Source organism: Halichondria panicea, chromosome 7 (genome assembly GCF_963675165.1).
Source record: "Halichondria panicea chromosome 7, odHalPani1.1, whole genome shotgun sequence".
Lineage (NCBI taxonomy): Eukaryota > Metazoa > Porifera > Demospongiae > Suberitida > Halichondriidae > Halichondria > Halichondria panicea.
Window position 1 is genome coordinate 4,425,763 of NC_087383.1, and position 17,171 is coordinate 4,442,933.

Here is a 17,171-nt window from a genome sequence, read left to right on the forward strand (position 1 = left end):
ACTTGACAATCTGCAGCATTCCCTCCTCAACCTACATGAAAACCTCTGTACCGTAAGAATTCTTTATGGTTTTACAATGAGCTGTAAAGTGTCCAATTGATCTTCCTTTCATCATTGTGTTGAACCGTACAGGATTAGCTATATACAAGACTGAAATTCTGCGTAGCCATAAAAATTAATGTTTCACAGACGAAGTAGCGAGCAGCCATTTGCGTACACAAGCACTATATGCTTTAGTTGAAGCTTCTAAACACCTACTTACAGTGTAGGTCCAATGAGAGATGTAGACTAGTTGATGCGCAGAAAACAGCTGTGCATTGATCTAACTTGCGGCCATTGAAAGGATAGCAACTTCTTTGGGAGGGGGGGGGGCAGAGATCAGGGCAAGTAATTTTGGTGGGAAGGGCTACGGAAATTATGTTAGCCCCTTGACCTGTAACTTTTGAACCACTTGAAATTCTAACTCGTCGATAATTTCCCAGAAATGTTCGTATGAGAAGTAAAAGGGTAACAAAATACTCAAGTCAATTGTAATTATTTTGTTTAGAATGTTTGTTTCAATCGTACAGTGGATCAAAGAACGGCTCAGTTCACTTGTGGACTATTCGTGGCAAGCGTCCATCCGATCTCCCTGAGAGTGAATCCAACCAATCATATCACAGAGGTCTTGTCAGTCATGTGACCTGTCTGGAGGGCCACCCTGCTCCAATCACTAGCCTCGTTTTCAATGAGGAGGCCTGTCTCTTAGCATCTGGCTGCAAGGCTGGATCAGTGAGAGTCTGGGATCTTTACGTACGTCACTCTGTTGTTATTCTCATGTATATGCTAATGTACATGTAGGTATTGAGCTATTATTGTAAGGGTTAAGTGAATATATCTTGTTGTCCTTTTTCCTTGCAGAGCTTCAGACTGTTAAAGTATGTTGTGAGATCAGTAGGTGAAGTGTTGAACATGTGCTGGACTGACTACGGCTTGGCTGTGTGTTACAACAACACTTGTGTGAGTTACACATAAAATTGTAAAAAATGTGCTTTACGTGGGTACTCCTTATAATAACGATTATCAGTAAGTCTGATATTTGCTTGAAATGTCAGTCTACTATTGATTTCCCTTCCCAGTCACTGTGCATCCTTCCTCCATCACCCCAAGACTACACTAGTGAGCGTTGCCTGCAAAGCTGTCTGCCCTCCCTGCACTCACTGGGCATAGTGGACCTGGACAAGGCCCCCTGTCTCATGGCCCTGCTCAAGAACCTGCATCTGGTACTGCACGATCAATACAGCTACGAAGAGGTGTGTCTGAATATCGTATGCATTTGTGTACATGAGGATATGACTTGTTTAGTGTATTGTACACCTGGTGCTTGACCTCCGTAATTTGCATATTTATCCATCTATCACTGTGTGATCCGGATTACTATAAATAACGTTTAGTGTGTATAACTTTGTTCCATCTACACATGTACAGTGTGCATGTATACAAAGAAATCAATACATTGATTAATTGTTGTGTCTTTGTATAACTATAATTTTGCGTGTATTTAGTTCTCCTCTTTTTTTCCTAGACTGAGATGACATCCTCACAGCAGTTAGTACACACTGAGTACCTTCAGTTGCTCACCTCCCTCACTGTGGGCCTAGGTCTTCACACTGTTCTCCTCTCATCCCCTCACCCTCCACACCTCACGCCACCACCTCTCGCGAATGACTGGACTTGGCTTGCCAACTTCACACAGGTTAGTTGACTCTCTTCAGCTTAGAACTGTTTACTGCTTTGTCTATCTTTTACAATGTTCAGACGTCTCATTTATTTATTGATTCTGAATCTAATGCTGTGTCATGTACCCAGGCTGTGAAGATGGCTGACTCACTATGCAAGAGAACCCCTCTTCCTGAAGGCAGTGGGTTCACTCTCCCTGCTGGTGTGGAGCCTCTCCCAGAGATAGAGAAATATCGAACCACTGTGAGCCTTGATCTTTACCATTAATTTACGATTCGATCATACTTTCCCCTGTTTTCGGCTTTTTGCCAATATTTGTTCGGCACCCATGCATGCAGCATGTTTGTGTATTGTCGGCTAATACTGTCTGCATGAAATAGTCTTATTTGTAGTCGTATGTATATACACTGTAATGTCCCCATGCATACAGGACAACTCTGTGTGGACACTGTCCATGGACTCCCAGATCATGGAGTGGTTGTGTCAGCGACCTCAGGACTGGTGGGCCACTGGCAAGTCAAACGTGTACACCTGGGGCAAGGGCTCCTGGAACCAGCTGGGTCACACCACCTCGGAAAGAGGGATGCCTGCTGTCGTTGACAACTGGAATGATGTACAACAGGTAAGCTGTACGTGTAGTGTTTTAGAGAAGCACCACACAGGAACATTGCTTCAAGTATAGTTTTAAATTTATGAGTAGTCTACTATTATTTTTCGTCTATGTACTTCTCTCTCTAAGATTGTTGCTGGAAGTTACTGTACGTATGCTGTAAAGTTTGATGGCTCAGTGTCTTCTTGTGGCGAGGGCTCCTATGGCAGATTGGGGCACGGAGGCTCTGAGAGTGAGACTGGCATGAGAAATATCAGTGCACTCCAAGGTGGCTGCATGATCGAATATACTGTGTATGCTACTTATACTGTATGTATGCATGCCTCACCCAGTTAATTACAAGTTTCTCTGTTTCTACGAATTGTTAATTTAATGGAATGTTAATTTTGTCTTTTCGGTACATGCACGTAATAAAGATCAATCGTATTCAAACGTAACATAATTTATTCATTACACGTATGTTCTTGTCATTCCTCTGTTACAGGCATTCCTATAGTGCAGTTGGTTGCAGGTCCTCGTATCAGTACAACCACAGACGAAGGGTTTGCTATAGCCCTCACTGAGACAGGCAATGTCTATAGCTGGGGCAAGGGCTACAAAGGTCGTCTGGGCCATCAAGGGAGTGACAATGTCCGATCTCCAAAATTGATTGAAGCATTTTCATCTGTGGATGTGGTAATGGTAAGTGGCTAAACTTACCTAGATTGGAGTCTGTGCAATGGCTTACATTGCGTATTTCCACACTACATGTACATGCATCTCTTACAACAACTGTTGCTGTATACTTGCACACGATGTAATGAATGTGAATGTCCAAACTTTGATCCTTACTGCCTTAAATGTTCTATGTTGGGCAATTCCGTGTAAAGTGAAACATTAAGTAGAAATGTTAGAGTCCCTCTAATCGAATCTGTGTGTTGTTGGAGTATAAACAATGCACCAAAGATGCTATTATGTTTGCATAGATTGCTGCTGGTGATTACCACTGTGCTGTTGTGAGCTCTCAAGGGGAGCTCTACACGATGGGGTCTAAAGATAATGGGAAACTGGGCAGAGGCTCCTCCTTACCCACGTCATCCAGAGGCAATGTCACCGTGGGCAAGGTGGATAAGTTCTTTGATTCTAATGAGACTACACAGCTGCTGAACGATGTCAAGATTGGATACGTAAGGCCTATAATTTTCTTGGTTTATATTATGCGCTCTACTTAACCTTAACTATCATAAATATGCGACTGTATTTACTAAGTGTGAAACATTGACTGTGAAATGCTACAGGTGTGTGTATCACCAATTAGACCATGCATCAGATGTATGCGGAAAGTAACATGCCTGAAACGCATGATCGATAATGACAATTTGGCAATAATATTTTTACTGCTTGAGGCAAATAGCGGCTTCGGGCACTCGGATTGGTCACGTACCAAGCAAGAAGTCACGTTACATCTGATGCACGGTTATGATTATTACGTTCGATACTCTCTCTCTCGTTTATTATGGGATTTTGGTATCACGTGACACAATTATAATGTGTTGTGCATACGTAGGTGTCCTGTGGGCAGTATTTCACTCTGGCCATATCCAAGGATGGTTCTCAAGTGTTTGGATTTGGAAAGTCTGATGACTCAGCTCTTGGTAACGCCAGCATCACCGGAGGTCATCAACACCCTTTTGTACGTACATGTATATAGTTGTAACCTAACCATTCTGCATGAATCTATTCAGCCACACTCTTGCGCATGGCTGTGCTTGTACATGATTGATGCTTTCTATAGGCTCACAGGATATCTTTCAATTCTACATATACCTCCATGGACATGTACACTATAATATTATTATAGGTCAGCAGTTGACTTCCATATATGGAAGTCATTGCTGTGTCTGTTTAGCCCTGTTGCAAAAATTCTGCAAAACCCTGTACATTGGGTTTTAAATATTCATTCGACCATCCAAATGTACACACAAGTGGACCATGTCGTGAATAATAAATATGTTGATCTTATCAGCTTAGTGAGGTTTTTAAAGTGCTCAGCTAAACCACTCTCCCGCCGGTCATTTAGAAACCTAAATCTACTCATCTTAGAAAGCTAGCGCTAGCCGGCTGCTGGAGGTCCATTTTGTCATCTTCAAAATTTGCTATGCTGGAATTATTTAAACCATCGTCTAATAAATGATCGGGGTTGAGGAACAAGCTTGCACTGTTTGTAACACCCGCTGTTTTCGAAATGATGACTTACATGTAGGCTCTATCATGGGGAATTGTACATGTATTATATCCAGCGTTTTACATGTGTACCTACAGACACATGGAACAGAGACTTTTAATCCACAAAAATTGCCGTGATATACATGTACATATAGCTTCCAGCAAAGAAGAGGTTTATTTATATACATTAATTAGTAAAATTACTGAAAATGAAATACCATGGTCAATTCTAGCACAGGCCTGTAGCAATCGTAGCTGATTCTGAATGCACTCTTTCAAGCCAGTGATGTCACTGTCTCCGTAGTTGCGCTGTTGCTAGGTTAGTGTCCAGGCTATGTGACATCATATATTTATTTGCGGAAGTGTATACTGCCAAAACTTTTCCGAAACTCACAAAATTGACATAATGCACGTGTGTACTTTTAAAATCTCCAACACAGCTCCTTGCCCATCTGAGTGTTTACGGCCCTTTCACCAAGTCAGTGTCAGGCAACAGAGCATCAGCTCTGCTCAATGCAGAGGGCAAAGTCGTCTGCTTTGGTTAGTTGCAAACTTCGTGAATATTAGTAAATCTTCACACATACATGTAGATTGTGAATGAGCGTAACGTAGTATTGATAGCGTTTCCTATGCATTTTAATATGTAGAGTCTGCCACATAATGTTTTAGACCAAGAATCATAGTCAATTGTTTGCATAATGTGCTCTCACTTCATTTGTTTGTGTTTCCTCCTGCACAGGTAACCTGGTAGAGGGTGGTGGTGGTAATGCAATGGAGGCTAATATCATGGAATTCCCTGACAACGAGAAGATAATCGACCTAGCCACTGCTGCTCAATATATGATGGCACTGTCTGAGAATGGCAATGTCTACTGCTGGGGGAAAACAGCGGTAAGTATAATAATAGTTTGAGTAAAATATACGTACAGCTGTGAATAGTCTACTGTAATAGTTCTAACCTCATACGTACAGTGTAGTTGTGTTGTTCTTAGCAAACGAATTTAGATCTGCCACTGATGTCCTGATTTTCTTTACAGTTCAGGTCTACTACCACCCACACCACCCCCCAGTTGATGGAGACGCTGGTTGGGAAAGGACTGAAGCAGATCAGTGCAGGAGTGAGACATGGTGCTGCGTCAGACACCATCCCTCCCATTAGAGGTTCCATTAACATTCGAGCACCGTCAGAACTTCCAGTGCAATATACCACACTCAAGGATATCTCATTTGCGGCTATCTACTCTAGAATGTTGTTGCTGAGTCATTTCTCAAGAATCATGATGTCCTCGTGGAAACTCTTCCATTTAAGATCAGGCTCTTCTGTGAGTTATGTTCCTATGTGTATTACATGTAAGTGAAAGTGAAAGTGTCGATCTGCATTAGTGGACATTAACGGCTAAACTAACCCTCACCTGTTACATCATCATGAGTACAATAAATGCAGTACTTAGTACATGTATGTATGAAAAAGAAAAGACTTGGTATGAAGCATGGAAGCTGGCTAAGTAGCAAATAACACAAGCAACGAAATTCGGGAGGCATGCTGAACGGAGTTTGAGAGACATGCACTGTGGACTAGTATCACAGCAAAGTCAGTCAACAAAGAAGCCTAGCGTTTTAGAAATACTTTTTTGGCTCCTGCCTGTAGGCATAAGCAAAGAATCCAGATGGGGCTAGAGAAGCAACCTAATCATAATTCTAGCTTTCTACTTTAGTAACCCTTTTCCATTGTTCCTGGTACAGGATCACTTCAACTGTAAATACGTAGATCACCTCGAATAAAGGACGCATGTAGCTAGAGGCCTTGCCAACGTGCATATATTTGACAACGAGGCTTTAACATCAAAATTTGCCACTACTATATAACTAATAACTTGTTGTGTGCATAAACGCAGTGCTATCATGGCATCCAGGTAAGCAGACTCAGATTTTATAAACAAACCAACCAAACGACTGCTATACCCGTGGCCACTTACACGCCTTGGGTAATTAATGTGAATACTAACTAGCCATGCACCACTTGTCTGCTTGTTATAGAGTATATAGTGTTATTTCTACTGCATGTAAATTGTGTGCTATACATACCATTTGGTTTTCAATGTACACTGTGAATTAATTTTTCCTTCTCTGTATACTCAGGTTCATAACACTGTGTTCAGTATTAACCCTCTCTCCGATGCTGGCACACGGTCCCTTCTGGCCCCTGCCTCTATAGAAGGACTGGTGGCAGCAGTCATCAGCAAAACAATGAACTCAAAGCAGCATGGCCCTAGTGTGACTGTCAACAGGCTGGCAGATAGGTATGCATGTAACACACCTATAAAAATAAACTACATGTATACGTATCATGAAATGGCTATCATGCTCAAATTGTGGCCAGGCAACTAGCCCAGCTGTGTGTTGCTTATATTAAGCCCCACAAACAAAGTTGTGGTGAGTTAACATAATTATGTTACTAATAGATATCTTGCCCTATCCCGATACATATTTATGAATGTAAGAGCTAATAACTTCACATAATTATATGCTGAGCCATGCATACCATGTACTGAATTCCTCTTTGCTTCAACACAGTGACTCCAAACTGAAGCCGGTGTTCCCACAGCTTGCCACTCAGATACTGCAGAAGTCCTCCTCTGACCTTTGGTGCAGCTCCAGGGCCTGGAAAGTCAGCCTGACAGGAGAAGGGGCGGATGACGCTGGTGGAGTCTTTGATGAAACTGTCACTCAGATGTGTGAGGTGAGACCCATGCTTATATACGAAATGTGCGAAAATTAATGTGCTAGTTTAATAGCATGCTTGCTGAAAGCCATCGTCACATCAACCAGTCACAGTCAATTAACTCAATTAACTCAATTGACCGTTAATTTGTTCATTGCTGTTCGATGCCATTGCTATCCCTTGATCTTCTGAATGTTACGTATGACTACCTCCTACAGGAAATGGAGAAGGGTGAAGTAAAAATATTTATCCAAACCCCCAACGCCAGAAACAAGTGTGGCTTTAACACGGACAGATATGTCTTTGACCCTACATGCACTTTATCGAAAGACCTGAAACACCTCAAGTTCGTAGGCATACTGTTTGGTGTGGCAATGCGAACAAGAAAACCTCTAGATCTGCATCTGGCTCAACCAATGTGGAAGATGCTTGCTGGCATGACACTCACATCCGAAGACTTGGAAGAGGTACTAGCATGACCATTCATTGATTCATTGAGTGCCCAGATTACAACTCAAAGGTGACATTTATTTACCAATAATATTAATGGAATTCGTCCTGATTACCTTGGCTGTCACATATGAAGAGTGGATATATAGGGAGTGTCTAGGATTGAAGTTACTAATCTGCACGGTAGCCATAACTATGGCTTCTGTTAAAGTATGTTTGTAATATTATAATTATGTCTGCAGATTGACATGATCTTTATCCAATCAATGAACGGAATTAAAGACATTCATAAGAGTGGAATGAAAGAGGAGGATTTTGCTGAAGTAAGCAATTCCTAACTGCTAGTGTGTGACTCATGTATGCTTATAGTACAGACTAACTATAGTACCATTGTATTATTACTCTCTGTCCTATACATGTAGATGATCCCCATTGAGTCGTTTGAAGCTCAGAGTATGAGTGGAAAGTTCGTACCTATTGTTCCTGGTGGAGGCAACATCAGACTCACATTTCAAAACAGAAAAGAGTATGTGGAGAAAGCGTTCTACTTCCGTCTACATGAGCTTGACAAACAGGTTTGCAAAGCATGGTTGATTGTACCAAATCACTCTAGTGATTGTTTTGCTATATACAGTGCAATCGGTACTTGACTATTACGTAATAGTTTTGTGACTGTTGTTCCTTAGACTGACTGGCTGAAATTTGTAATGTCCTAGTTGGCAAAATTAATTTCATGGCTATAAGTATTAAGTGTCAGTTATTACTTGTAGATTGCGACTGTGCGTGAGGGTATGGCCACGATTGTCCCAGTGCCCCTTCTGTCTCTCTATACTGCCAACATGTTGGAGAGAGCTGTGTGTGGAAGTGAAGAGATCAACCTTCAGTTGCTCAAGAAAGTAGTTCGGTACGTGGACACCAAACGCGCTATTTTGTCTGCTTAGGCCAGGCGCACGCCAGCTAAATGTTGCTAACCCTGTGTAAAATTTGGCAGTTGTGATACAATTCATACGTACTTTTTCACATCAGGTATCGTGATGGAACGTCAGAGACAACGTCAGTAGTGGCGTGGCTATGGCAAACGCTCGAGTCTTTCACAAATGACGAAAGAGTCCTCTTTCTGAGGTTTGTGTCTGGAAGATCTCGTCTGCCAGTCAAAGTCAGTGAGATCAACCAGCGATTTCAGATCTCTGTTCAAAGACAGGTATGTACTAGCTCACACTGATACATGCAATCTAGCTACATATAATTATGTGCGTGACATACTACATTGTAGGAAGAAATGTGAAAGTTTTACTTCTTACTGACCTTGGGGTTTATTGACGCATTTCATTATCACCCTTCTTTCCGAATTGTGGTCTGAGAGCTCAAAAAAGCATGCTTATCTTTATTTTACCTTTAGTCACGACTGTAAGGTACATGAAAATTTCTACCTTTTTGTCTGCAGGTCAATGATCACAGTCTACCCACGTCTCAAACCTGCTTCTTTCAACTTCGACTCCCATCATACACCTCCCAGGACATTTTAGCTGAGCGACTTCGTTACGCTATAACACACTGCCGCAGTATTGACATGGACACGTACATGTTGAGAGGCGGAGATGACTATGATACCTCCCCTCCTTATTCCGATGATGATGACATTTATACCTAGATCTAGCTGATGGGGAAAGGTGTATATATATTTATACTTTTAGCTCACTGTGATATTAGTTTTAGACACATTATTATTTATTATTGTTGCAGTATATTTTCTGTCAGCTGCTTCATTAAAGTATGCATGTTTTAGCTCTCAAATCGCTATAGTCTTGTTTTGATGAAGAGTGCATGTAACTGTTTATCAGTGTAGATATAAGTAAGGTTGGAGTGCAAACTATTATATTAAGATCATATGATACTCCGGTTCTCCATCGTTCCACTTTATAGTGTGTTCATAATGTACTCCAGGAACTTCTAAACAAATTGTGTACCTTAGCTCAAGGTTTAGGTCCTTAGATCTTTAGCATTGAGGGTGTACATAAGTTTCCGGCCAACCGATTCTCTATTGTCGTAGCTAGTAAACATGCGATACTCAGGATTTTTGTGTGCTTTTGGGCTAACCATTCGTACTATTCCTAATTCTCCTGCCACGATTTTTTCTTTGAGAAGGTGCCACAAGCACGGAAAATCCCAGTTTTCCTGCGAAACGATCGCCCAATAACCGTACTCTTCAAATGGACTTGTTGTAACACAATCGAGAGGCCATTTGTCTACATCTTGGGATGGAGGTTCTCCTTTCCAGGTGAGCTGTTTTTCGTAAGTAGAGCCGTGGCTATATGGTTTTTTGGATCCTTCTTGAGTCTTGTAGCGTATAGTGTCCTTAACCAATCTAAAAAGAACTTCCCCAGCTTCGTCTCTTTTTTCTTTAGTAGTGAATACAGATATGAAACCTTTAGTGACAGGTCCAAACCCTACGGAAGATGGGTTATAGTACGATGTGGTGCATCGAACACCCACAGCTAAAGCTGCCAAACTACCGGCCATGACTTCTTTCCGTATGATATGCCATGTTTCATCAAGGAGAGAACGTGGTCGAAAAACTTTCCATTTACCGTAACAATGAAAGCACCGCAGGTGCTGATGCCTCGGTGAAGATGCCAAAGCTACATAACATAAAGCTACTGATAACTAGTGTTCAAGCTGGCGCTGTGCTAATGCCTCTCGCCATGTTTTTGCTTTCGCTTAAAAGTATTAGAGTGTTATATTAGTATTAAAGTTAGCTTATCTATATAAAGTCACTGAGAAGAAAAGACTTATTTACATGCATCTATTGTTGTATTATGTGTAGTTCAGTGTATATAATATCTAAGACTAAGAAGAAAAGACCTGTGTACATGCATATTGTTATCTATATTGTTATATGGTAGTGTTTTGTGGCTTACCAGGCCCTCAAGACAAAGATCATCTGCCAGGAGGATCTTGGATATTATTTTCTCACACATGGGGGATGAGCGCGCATGCGCATTACATCCACAGGAATAATTAAAGGGTGTGTCTAAAGATATCAATTTCACAAATGGCTACTGCTAGCCTCCTTCACAAGGCCTAAACAATTAGGCCTGCTACTGACTGCTTGCGCATGCGCAAAATTATTGGATAATATTCCCGTAATGTTTCCCATTAAACTGATTTTACCCGAATTATATCCTGAATAACATATACAAACAAAGAATACTCTTCATAAAGTCAGACACAGAGCTATATAGCTAGCTATATAGCTAGCTAGCTAGAGACAGAGCTGTATTGGTTACAGCAGCAATTTCTTCCTGATAGAGTCGACTTTCACCAAGGTTAGTGTCAGATGGGCGTGGCCTATCCATATAGGCTATTGTCAGCCTTCCCCTCCGTTCAGAGGATTGTTATCCACACTGTTGCAGGCTGTGAGTCTTTTGTTAACATAGTAGGCTAAGGGTAGCTATTAGAATGCTATCACACGGGCTACAATCACACTTCTATCCCACTTTCTTCAATCCACTTCCGTTCGTTGTGACGTCATTGTTTTACTGAGCAAAATACAATGGTATCCGAATTACCCACTTTCTGGGTAATAGGTGGCGCATGCGCAAACAGTCGATACCAGGCCCTCTCTTAGCGGCCTGGAATCGAGGCTAGGCTACTGCTAGCTAGCTGTTTTAACATATATTTTCTGAGTATTGTAGCTAACAAAAAGCTAGCGCTTTAGTGCAAGGCTAACTCATATGTTGAATAGAAAGTTTGTGCGGACAGATGATGCTATGAAAGATTCTGAAGAGACTGCAACAGCCTTCAATGTGAGTCAAACCTAGCCATAACTCGAGAAAGAAGCTTTAGTTTGCTAATCCACGAATCAAAATCCAAGAGAACGTGGCTAGAGCCTATAGAAGCTGTTAGTTTTCGTTACATTGCAACCGTTGAGCAGTTATAGCTGGAATACACACACACACAGACAGACAGACACACACAGTCAGCTTTACCGTATCCCTCGTGCGGCTACGCCTCGAGGCATAATTATTTTGCTGCATGCAAAAACTCACAGAGTGGGTAATGATCGACCATTATTATTGTTAAAACCGATCTATGCCAAAAGTTCAAGTCTAAAATTAATGGCTGCATTAGCAGAGCCTTGCAGCTCTCTTCTCACTCTTGCAGCTACCAATAGCTAGGGTTTTAGTGCAGAGCTAACTACTAAGTAGAGTAGCAACACTCGGTAAACAAGTTTGGCTACGTGCTCTTCTGAAAAGGCTGCAATGGCATTCCAAGTAAGCAAAACTAGGTATAACTCGAGAACAAAGCATTATTTTGCAAATCCACGAATTAAAATCCAAGTAAACATGACTAGAAGCCTATAGAAACTCTTACTTGCACTTGATTCATCCATAGATTGAAAAGGAAGGGGATTGGAAACGAAAATGTTTGCGTGAAACACTCCGCGTTATAGGGCGTGGCTAAAACTACAAAGGGATTATTTTATAGTCAGCATGCTCATTACCTGTCTTGGCTGCCATACAATGTGCTGTACATAGAAATGGTGAAATTGATCACTTTTATGCTATTTATTTTTCAGAAGATATTACTCTAACCAAATTACAGTGTACCTAAAAACCAGATTATAGACACTGTGAACATAATATGTAAGACCCATAAAGGAATGGTCAGGATACCTAAACCATTGAATAATTATGTGATGAAGTCTAGGACCTTAGCTGTACAAGATTACTGTTTTATTACTCTAACCGATTACCCATGTCACTATAACAATGTGCTGTTGTTCTATTAATCACCACAAACCCAGGCCACCACCTTATGTTTTCATGGAAACATTGTTGAGTATGTTGTAGCTAGCTTGGTCATTCACCTACACATTAATTGGTATCAACAACATTATTTTCTTAGAAATGTTCCAATCGAAAGATGTTTACATTTAAGTACAGCTACTCACAAATTTTATACACGCTCGCGCCAGCCTTTTCTGAATATAATTATAGACACATAATTTTGACATTGTTTGCATGTGTCCATATAGAGCGATTAACTCTGCATGTCACTAGCTCAATCCGGTCATTAATTAAGGTATCCATATATAATTATTTATCTGCACAATAAAACAGTAAAAAATTATGGACAATTAATCCGTATACTGGGTATGATACTATGGTCTGTATTGCACAGGTACTTTAGATAATTCAGACACCGGCCATTTATAATTATAATTATATTGCTGTCCTTAGTTTCTGTGAATTCTCTCAGCCTCTGCATGGGATAGTCTTCTTTGATGAGACACCGTCTGACATGAAGGTATATTTGTAAAACTTCATCTTCATCAAAATGGTATCCACCCTATAAAATCGGGCATGCACATCGGATCCTGCATGGTCCACTGGTCCTCCTCCTGCTTTCTTCTCAGGGTTCTTGCTCTAAAACCTTCCCATGCAGTCTCTCAAGGAGTACGCTGGTGCCATATGCATTCTTTCCTCGATCGTGCTCTAATCAGTCTATGACTCTACAATTTAGTACCAACCTCATCACATCTTGATTTAGGTTCATCCTGCAGTCTGAAACGTTATGCAATTTAATTATACTAATTAAAAGCCGTGATTTGATTGTACACGCCTCGAATGAATATTGTGTGACACAAAAGAATGCGATACGGTAGCCGCTATAGTAAACAGTATGATCGAGTGTCTAAAACCTCTAACAACTCTAATAGACATGGTTTTAGGGTAGTCTCCTGGATCAGCCGGACCTAAAGGACCGTCTGAGCACTCTTGATGTACTTTTGTTGCTCACGCTGGAATTCCAGCGGCTGATTTATTCTAGTCAGGTGATATTATAGGAGGCAATAAAGAACTGCACATGGCTCAACGCATTTGGATAATCATTAACGCATGCATTATGCATGGTAAACGCTTCATACGTACATATAGACGCTGCTACGAAGCATATAAGCAAGCCCTCGCATTAGTTAGTATCACGCATTAATTTTTAGCACTATATATACAGTATTATAACTTCTATAATAATAATTATGCTAAGATCTAGTCTGAATAAATCATTTGTATTAGTCCTGCTGTTCCTTATAATACTGAGTGGTGTACTTTAGATGTGGTCCTAACTGCCGATACAACACAATAACTCCTATCAAAAACGGAATGTTTAAACTACCTAACAAAATAGATAATAAAAAGATCCGCTTCTGTGTTGCTTCATATAGTGCATCAGCTGCATGAAATATGTGATTGTGAAGTTTATGTAGTATCACATTGTTTCCCGACACTTACCAATTACAGGTCCAATTGACAAACTGATAAAAGAAACAGCATTCAGAGCACCAAGTACAGTCTCCTGCAAGAAAACAATATTTCGTTTTTCTTAAACAATACTCACTTTTAATTATAATAATTATACCAGTAATTTCTTATTGTGGGGTACTTGATTCGAAGTCATAGCTAACAGAGGGACCCATTCAAATGGACTTGTAAGGATCAGAATTGCTAATCCAAGCACAAACTGCGCAAGTGACAATGTTTGGTGCTTTCCTCTACAAATCGGAGGACAGTCGACACAATTCTTGTGTGTGATAGTTGAGAACGGTATCCAATGACAATGTCCATCCAATGCATTTATACATGAGTTACTTGCCTTAGCATAAATATCGTCTGGTAACACCAGTAAGCTCTGAATATCAGCACTTGCCAATGATACCGCTGAAGTCATTTTATCTTGAAGTAAATTAACACAAAACACTTGTTTGCTTCCTGTATCGTTGGCTTGAAAGCAGGAAAAACTTTGATAGAATATCTCATTCTCGGTGTCCAGCTTACTAATAGAAGAATGACCAAAATGATTGTATTGGAAAGAAAAAGTGGGCCTGTCATTGTTATTTTCACTGCAAAAGGTGTCTTCCTTACAAATGTAGTGCACCCCTAATGGTATTATAAATTCTAACTTTATTCCATCACTGAATTCCAAGTCAACGTTTGAGAATATGTTTAGAACGAACTTGGAAGACGTAATATTTAATTTTGTAGAGCTGTTACTGTCATTCGACTTGTTTGAAAGTATGCCTTGAGTTTGAAACAGTTTTGGATGATGAAATGGGCTGTATTCTGTACAGGGGTCATATGAAATGGCCTGCCAGTCAGTAAGTAAGGCATAGCCAGTTATTGATAGCAAAAAACCGATGATCCTGATAGTTTGCGATGAAATATTGACCTTTTGAAGAACAGCTCTGCACATCACAGGAATGATAATTAAAAGCAGGAATGCATAATTATGAATTGATACGGATTACACTTACACCAATATTGGCCCTAGAATACGAGGAATAGCCAGCCCCAAGTAGAAATAGGAAGAAACTTCCAGAGACAAGCCAAACGAGTCACTGAGAACTGGATTTAGTAGCACTTCGAAGTAAGACCATTTAAATGTTTCCACAAAGTTGAGGAGTAGAAAGCTGATAATAATGTAAATCCATATTAAGGCTCAATTAACATGTTTGAAAACAGCTGGTGCATGTGGTATGTAAGTGGCAGTTAGTGTTGGTTTACAGTCACTCAATGGCATATGTGGTGCTTTATAAAATTATGAGGATATGAAAACTTGTAGTGGTCCGGGGGTGTTTTGTGTGCACATTTCATTACTCTCACAAAAACTGCCACAGCTACTAATCTTCGTACTTTTCCACTCGCTCTCACCACGGAAGAAAAAGGCAAACACTGCTAGTATAACCAGCCCACAAGCCACATTAAACCATGCCATGGACCGATATTGCTCAATATGGAGCTGAGCAAACAAAACTCCTATAGCTGCAACACAGATAGAGAGCTATATTATGACAGTAATTTATTTAATGTACACATACCAGTGCCAATGATAAATCCAATGCCCTGTCCAAATATGTGCGCAGTGTAGAGGTAGTTTCTGATCTTCACTTTCTCCTGTTCATTACCAATAGTGTCACCCTTTTTTTCAAGAGCCCCAACGTACTGGTTACTCAACTTGTTGGCATAGTTATTGGCAAGTGAACCTTCTGCACCCACATACAGTCCAATAGTTATCAAGCTTAACACAAGCACCCAGCTTTGATTTGAAATTCCATACAACACGGAACCAGCTATCAAAGCAGTGGTATATGCCAAGTATTGGTACCAGAATGGGACACATCTCACAAGTACACCAGACAAGAGTGCTGCAAATGCAGCGATTCCATAAAATGTTGCCATTAACGTAGAGTAGAAAAATTCTGACTCTCCCAGTCCTGGTTCAGCCTGCATGTATGTAACCTCATGTTATGAGTTGGTTATACCGCTCAGCATAGACCTTTACCAAGGGTATTATCTCAATACATACAGTTCTAATTATTTTTAGCAACACCTATAACCCTAGTATATACGTCTATATAACAATGGCTGTATAATACTAAGCAGTGGCGTGCATGTGGCGTAGGAAGCAATTTCTCAATGGGGGGGGGGCTATAGTTTTTTAAATGGAAAAAAGTGCGGTTATCTACATATACTGATACAGAGCAGCTTGATAAGTCATCTCTACTTAATAGTAGTAAGATGGGGGGGGGGGCACTGCTAAGTTTCTATAAAGACTAGAGTACAAGGGGATAATATGAGACCTCTGACCCCCCTGTCTTGCAGTAATCTTGAGGGAACTAAATAGCCTGTTCACTAACTACTATAGTGCTTTGCATACAAGCAAAAAAAATTTATGACAGTGCTTTGTTTGCAGCTAATGCTAGCATTTAGTGTTCAAAGTAGTTCAGGTATTACGAGACAGGGGGGGTATTACGTGACACCATTGCAATTAACGCTAATTGGCTGTTCTAACATTATATGTGGAACTTTCTGATATTAAAATAATGATAGTGATTGTTCTGACTATAAAAACAGTTACTCCTGTTGTAACATACACCTATATAATCAGTTATAGTGAATTTTATACAAACATTTGGCACCCACTTAGATGATCACTTAAAATGTTTTAAATTCTGTACTAAAACACTATTGTGGTATCTGTAATTATAGTGCTATCTAAATTAAGAATAGCTGAAGCACTCCTGTTTTAAACAGCTGTCTCATAATTGTTTCCGTCTTATAATACCCTCTACTACTCTACTATAGAGTCAATACTATCTTAGTACATCAAAACTGCTGTTGTTGATTTTCTTGTTGTCTCTTTTAGGATTAGTGACAAATCTGTGAAAGGACGACAGAAAGTCTGTAGTGCAGATAGAGAACAGCAATGCCATCAGGATTTGTGTAAGAAATCCGTTGATTCTCAGTTTCCACAATTCTCTTGATAGCTTGTCTTTAGCCATTGCTTTCTTTAAGCTAGTTCTAGTCTCTAGATCTATCTGATATCATGTGAGACATAATTTTATGTTGGGCAAAGTTTGTGTGCTGATAAATTTCTGTGTGCGGTGTGCGGCTAATTAAGGAGACT

At 40.3% G+C, this 17,171-nt stretch overlaps 2 protein-coding genes across 7 annotated transcripts in view; one reads left to right on the forward strand and one right to left on the reverse strand.

Annotated features, from left to right (window-relative positions):
* LOC135338014 (probable E3 ubiquitin-protein ligase HERC1) overlaps positions 1-9,520 on the forward strand; it is a 55,213-nt gene extending 45,693 nt beyond the window's left edge. For all 5 annotated transcript variants that reach the window (XM_064534021.1, XM_064534023.1, XM_064534020.1 and 2 more), the window contains exons 54-74: positions 570-792; positions 901-999; positions 1,119-1,292; positions 1,565-1,735; positions 1,849-1,962; positions 2,150-2,341; positions 2,459-2,597; positions 2,814-3,010; positions 3,295-3,495; positions 3,876-4,001; positions 4,975-5,074; positions 5,274-5,425; positions 5,572-5,856; positions 6,674-6,834; positions 7,109-7,274; positions 7,475-7,723; positions 7,949-8,029; positions 8,129-8,281; positions 8,477-8,610; positions 8,733-8,907; positions 9,151-9,520. In XM_064534021.1, coding sequence (XP_064390091.1) covers positions 570-792; positions 901-999; positions 1,119-1,292; positions 1,565-1,735; positions 1,849-1,962; positions 2,150-2,341; positions 2,459-2,597; positions 2,814-3,010; positions 3,295-3,495; positions 3,876-4,001; positions 4,975-5,074; positions 5,274-5,425; positions 5,572-5,856; positions 6,674-6,834; positions 7,109-7,274; positions 7,475-7,723; positions 7,949-8,029; positions 8,129-8,281; positions 8,477-8,610; positions 8,733-8,907; positions 9,151-9,357 — 3,499 coding nt within the window. In that variant the 3' untranslated portion in view covers positions 9,358-9,520. The remainder of the gene's footprint in view (positions 1-569; positions 793-900; positions 1,000-1,118; positions 1,293-1,564; positions 1,736-1,848; positions 1,963-2,149; positions 2,342-2,458; positions 2,598-2,813; positions 3,011-3,294; positions 3,496-3,875; positions 4,002-4,974; positions 5,075-5,273; positions 5,426-5,571; positions 5,857-6,673; positions 6,835-7,108; positions 7,275-7,474; positions 7,724-7,948; positions 8,030-8,128; positions 8,282-8,476; positions 8,611-8,732; positions 8,908-9,150) is intronic.
* A 4,163-nt stretch (positions 9,521-13,683) lies between these two features.
* Positions 13,684-17,046, reverse strand: LOC135338028 (uncharacterized). 2 transcript variants are annotated; one of them, XM_064534044.1, is made up of 7 exons: positions 16,870-17,046; positions 15,583-15,988; positions 15,313-15,526; positions 15,019-15,183; positions 14,361-14,949; positions 14,000-14,063; positions 13,684-13,940 (listed from the first exon to the last, which is right to left on the reverse strand). In XM_064534044.1, the coding sequence occupies exons 1-7, from the start codon at positions 17,044-17,046 to the stop codon at positions 13,780-13,782; spliced, it is 1,776 nt and encodes a 591-aa protein (XP_064390114.1). In that variant the 3' UTR covers positions 13,684-13,779. The 2 variants fall into 2 exon arrangements, with proteins under 2 accessions (XP_064390114.1, XP_064390113.1); XM_064534043.1 differs by having other exon boundaries at positions 13,685-13,940; positions 14,127-14,949.
* Positions 17,047-17,171: the final 125 nt, after the last annotated feature.

Excerpts from the sequence above, each read along its gene's own strand:
- LOC135338028 (XM_064534043.1), bottom strand. The coding sequence starts at position 17,046 with ATGGCTAAAGACAAGCTATCAAGAGAATTGTGGAAACTGAGAATCAAC. Across the intron at positions 15,989-16,869 it reads TCAACAACAGCAGTTTTGAT|GCTGAACCAGGACTGGGAGA; the intron begins GTACTAAGATAG and ends ACATACATGCAG. Across the intron at positions 14,950-15,018 it reads ATTCTAGGGCCAATATTGGT|AGCTGTTCTTCAAAAGGTCA; the intron begins GTAAGTGTAATC and ends TGTGATGTGCAG.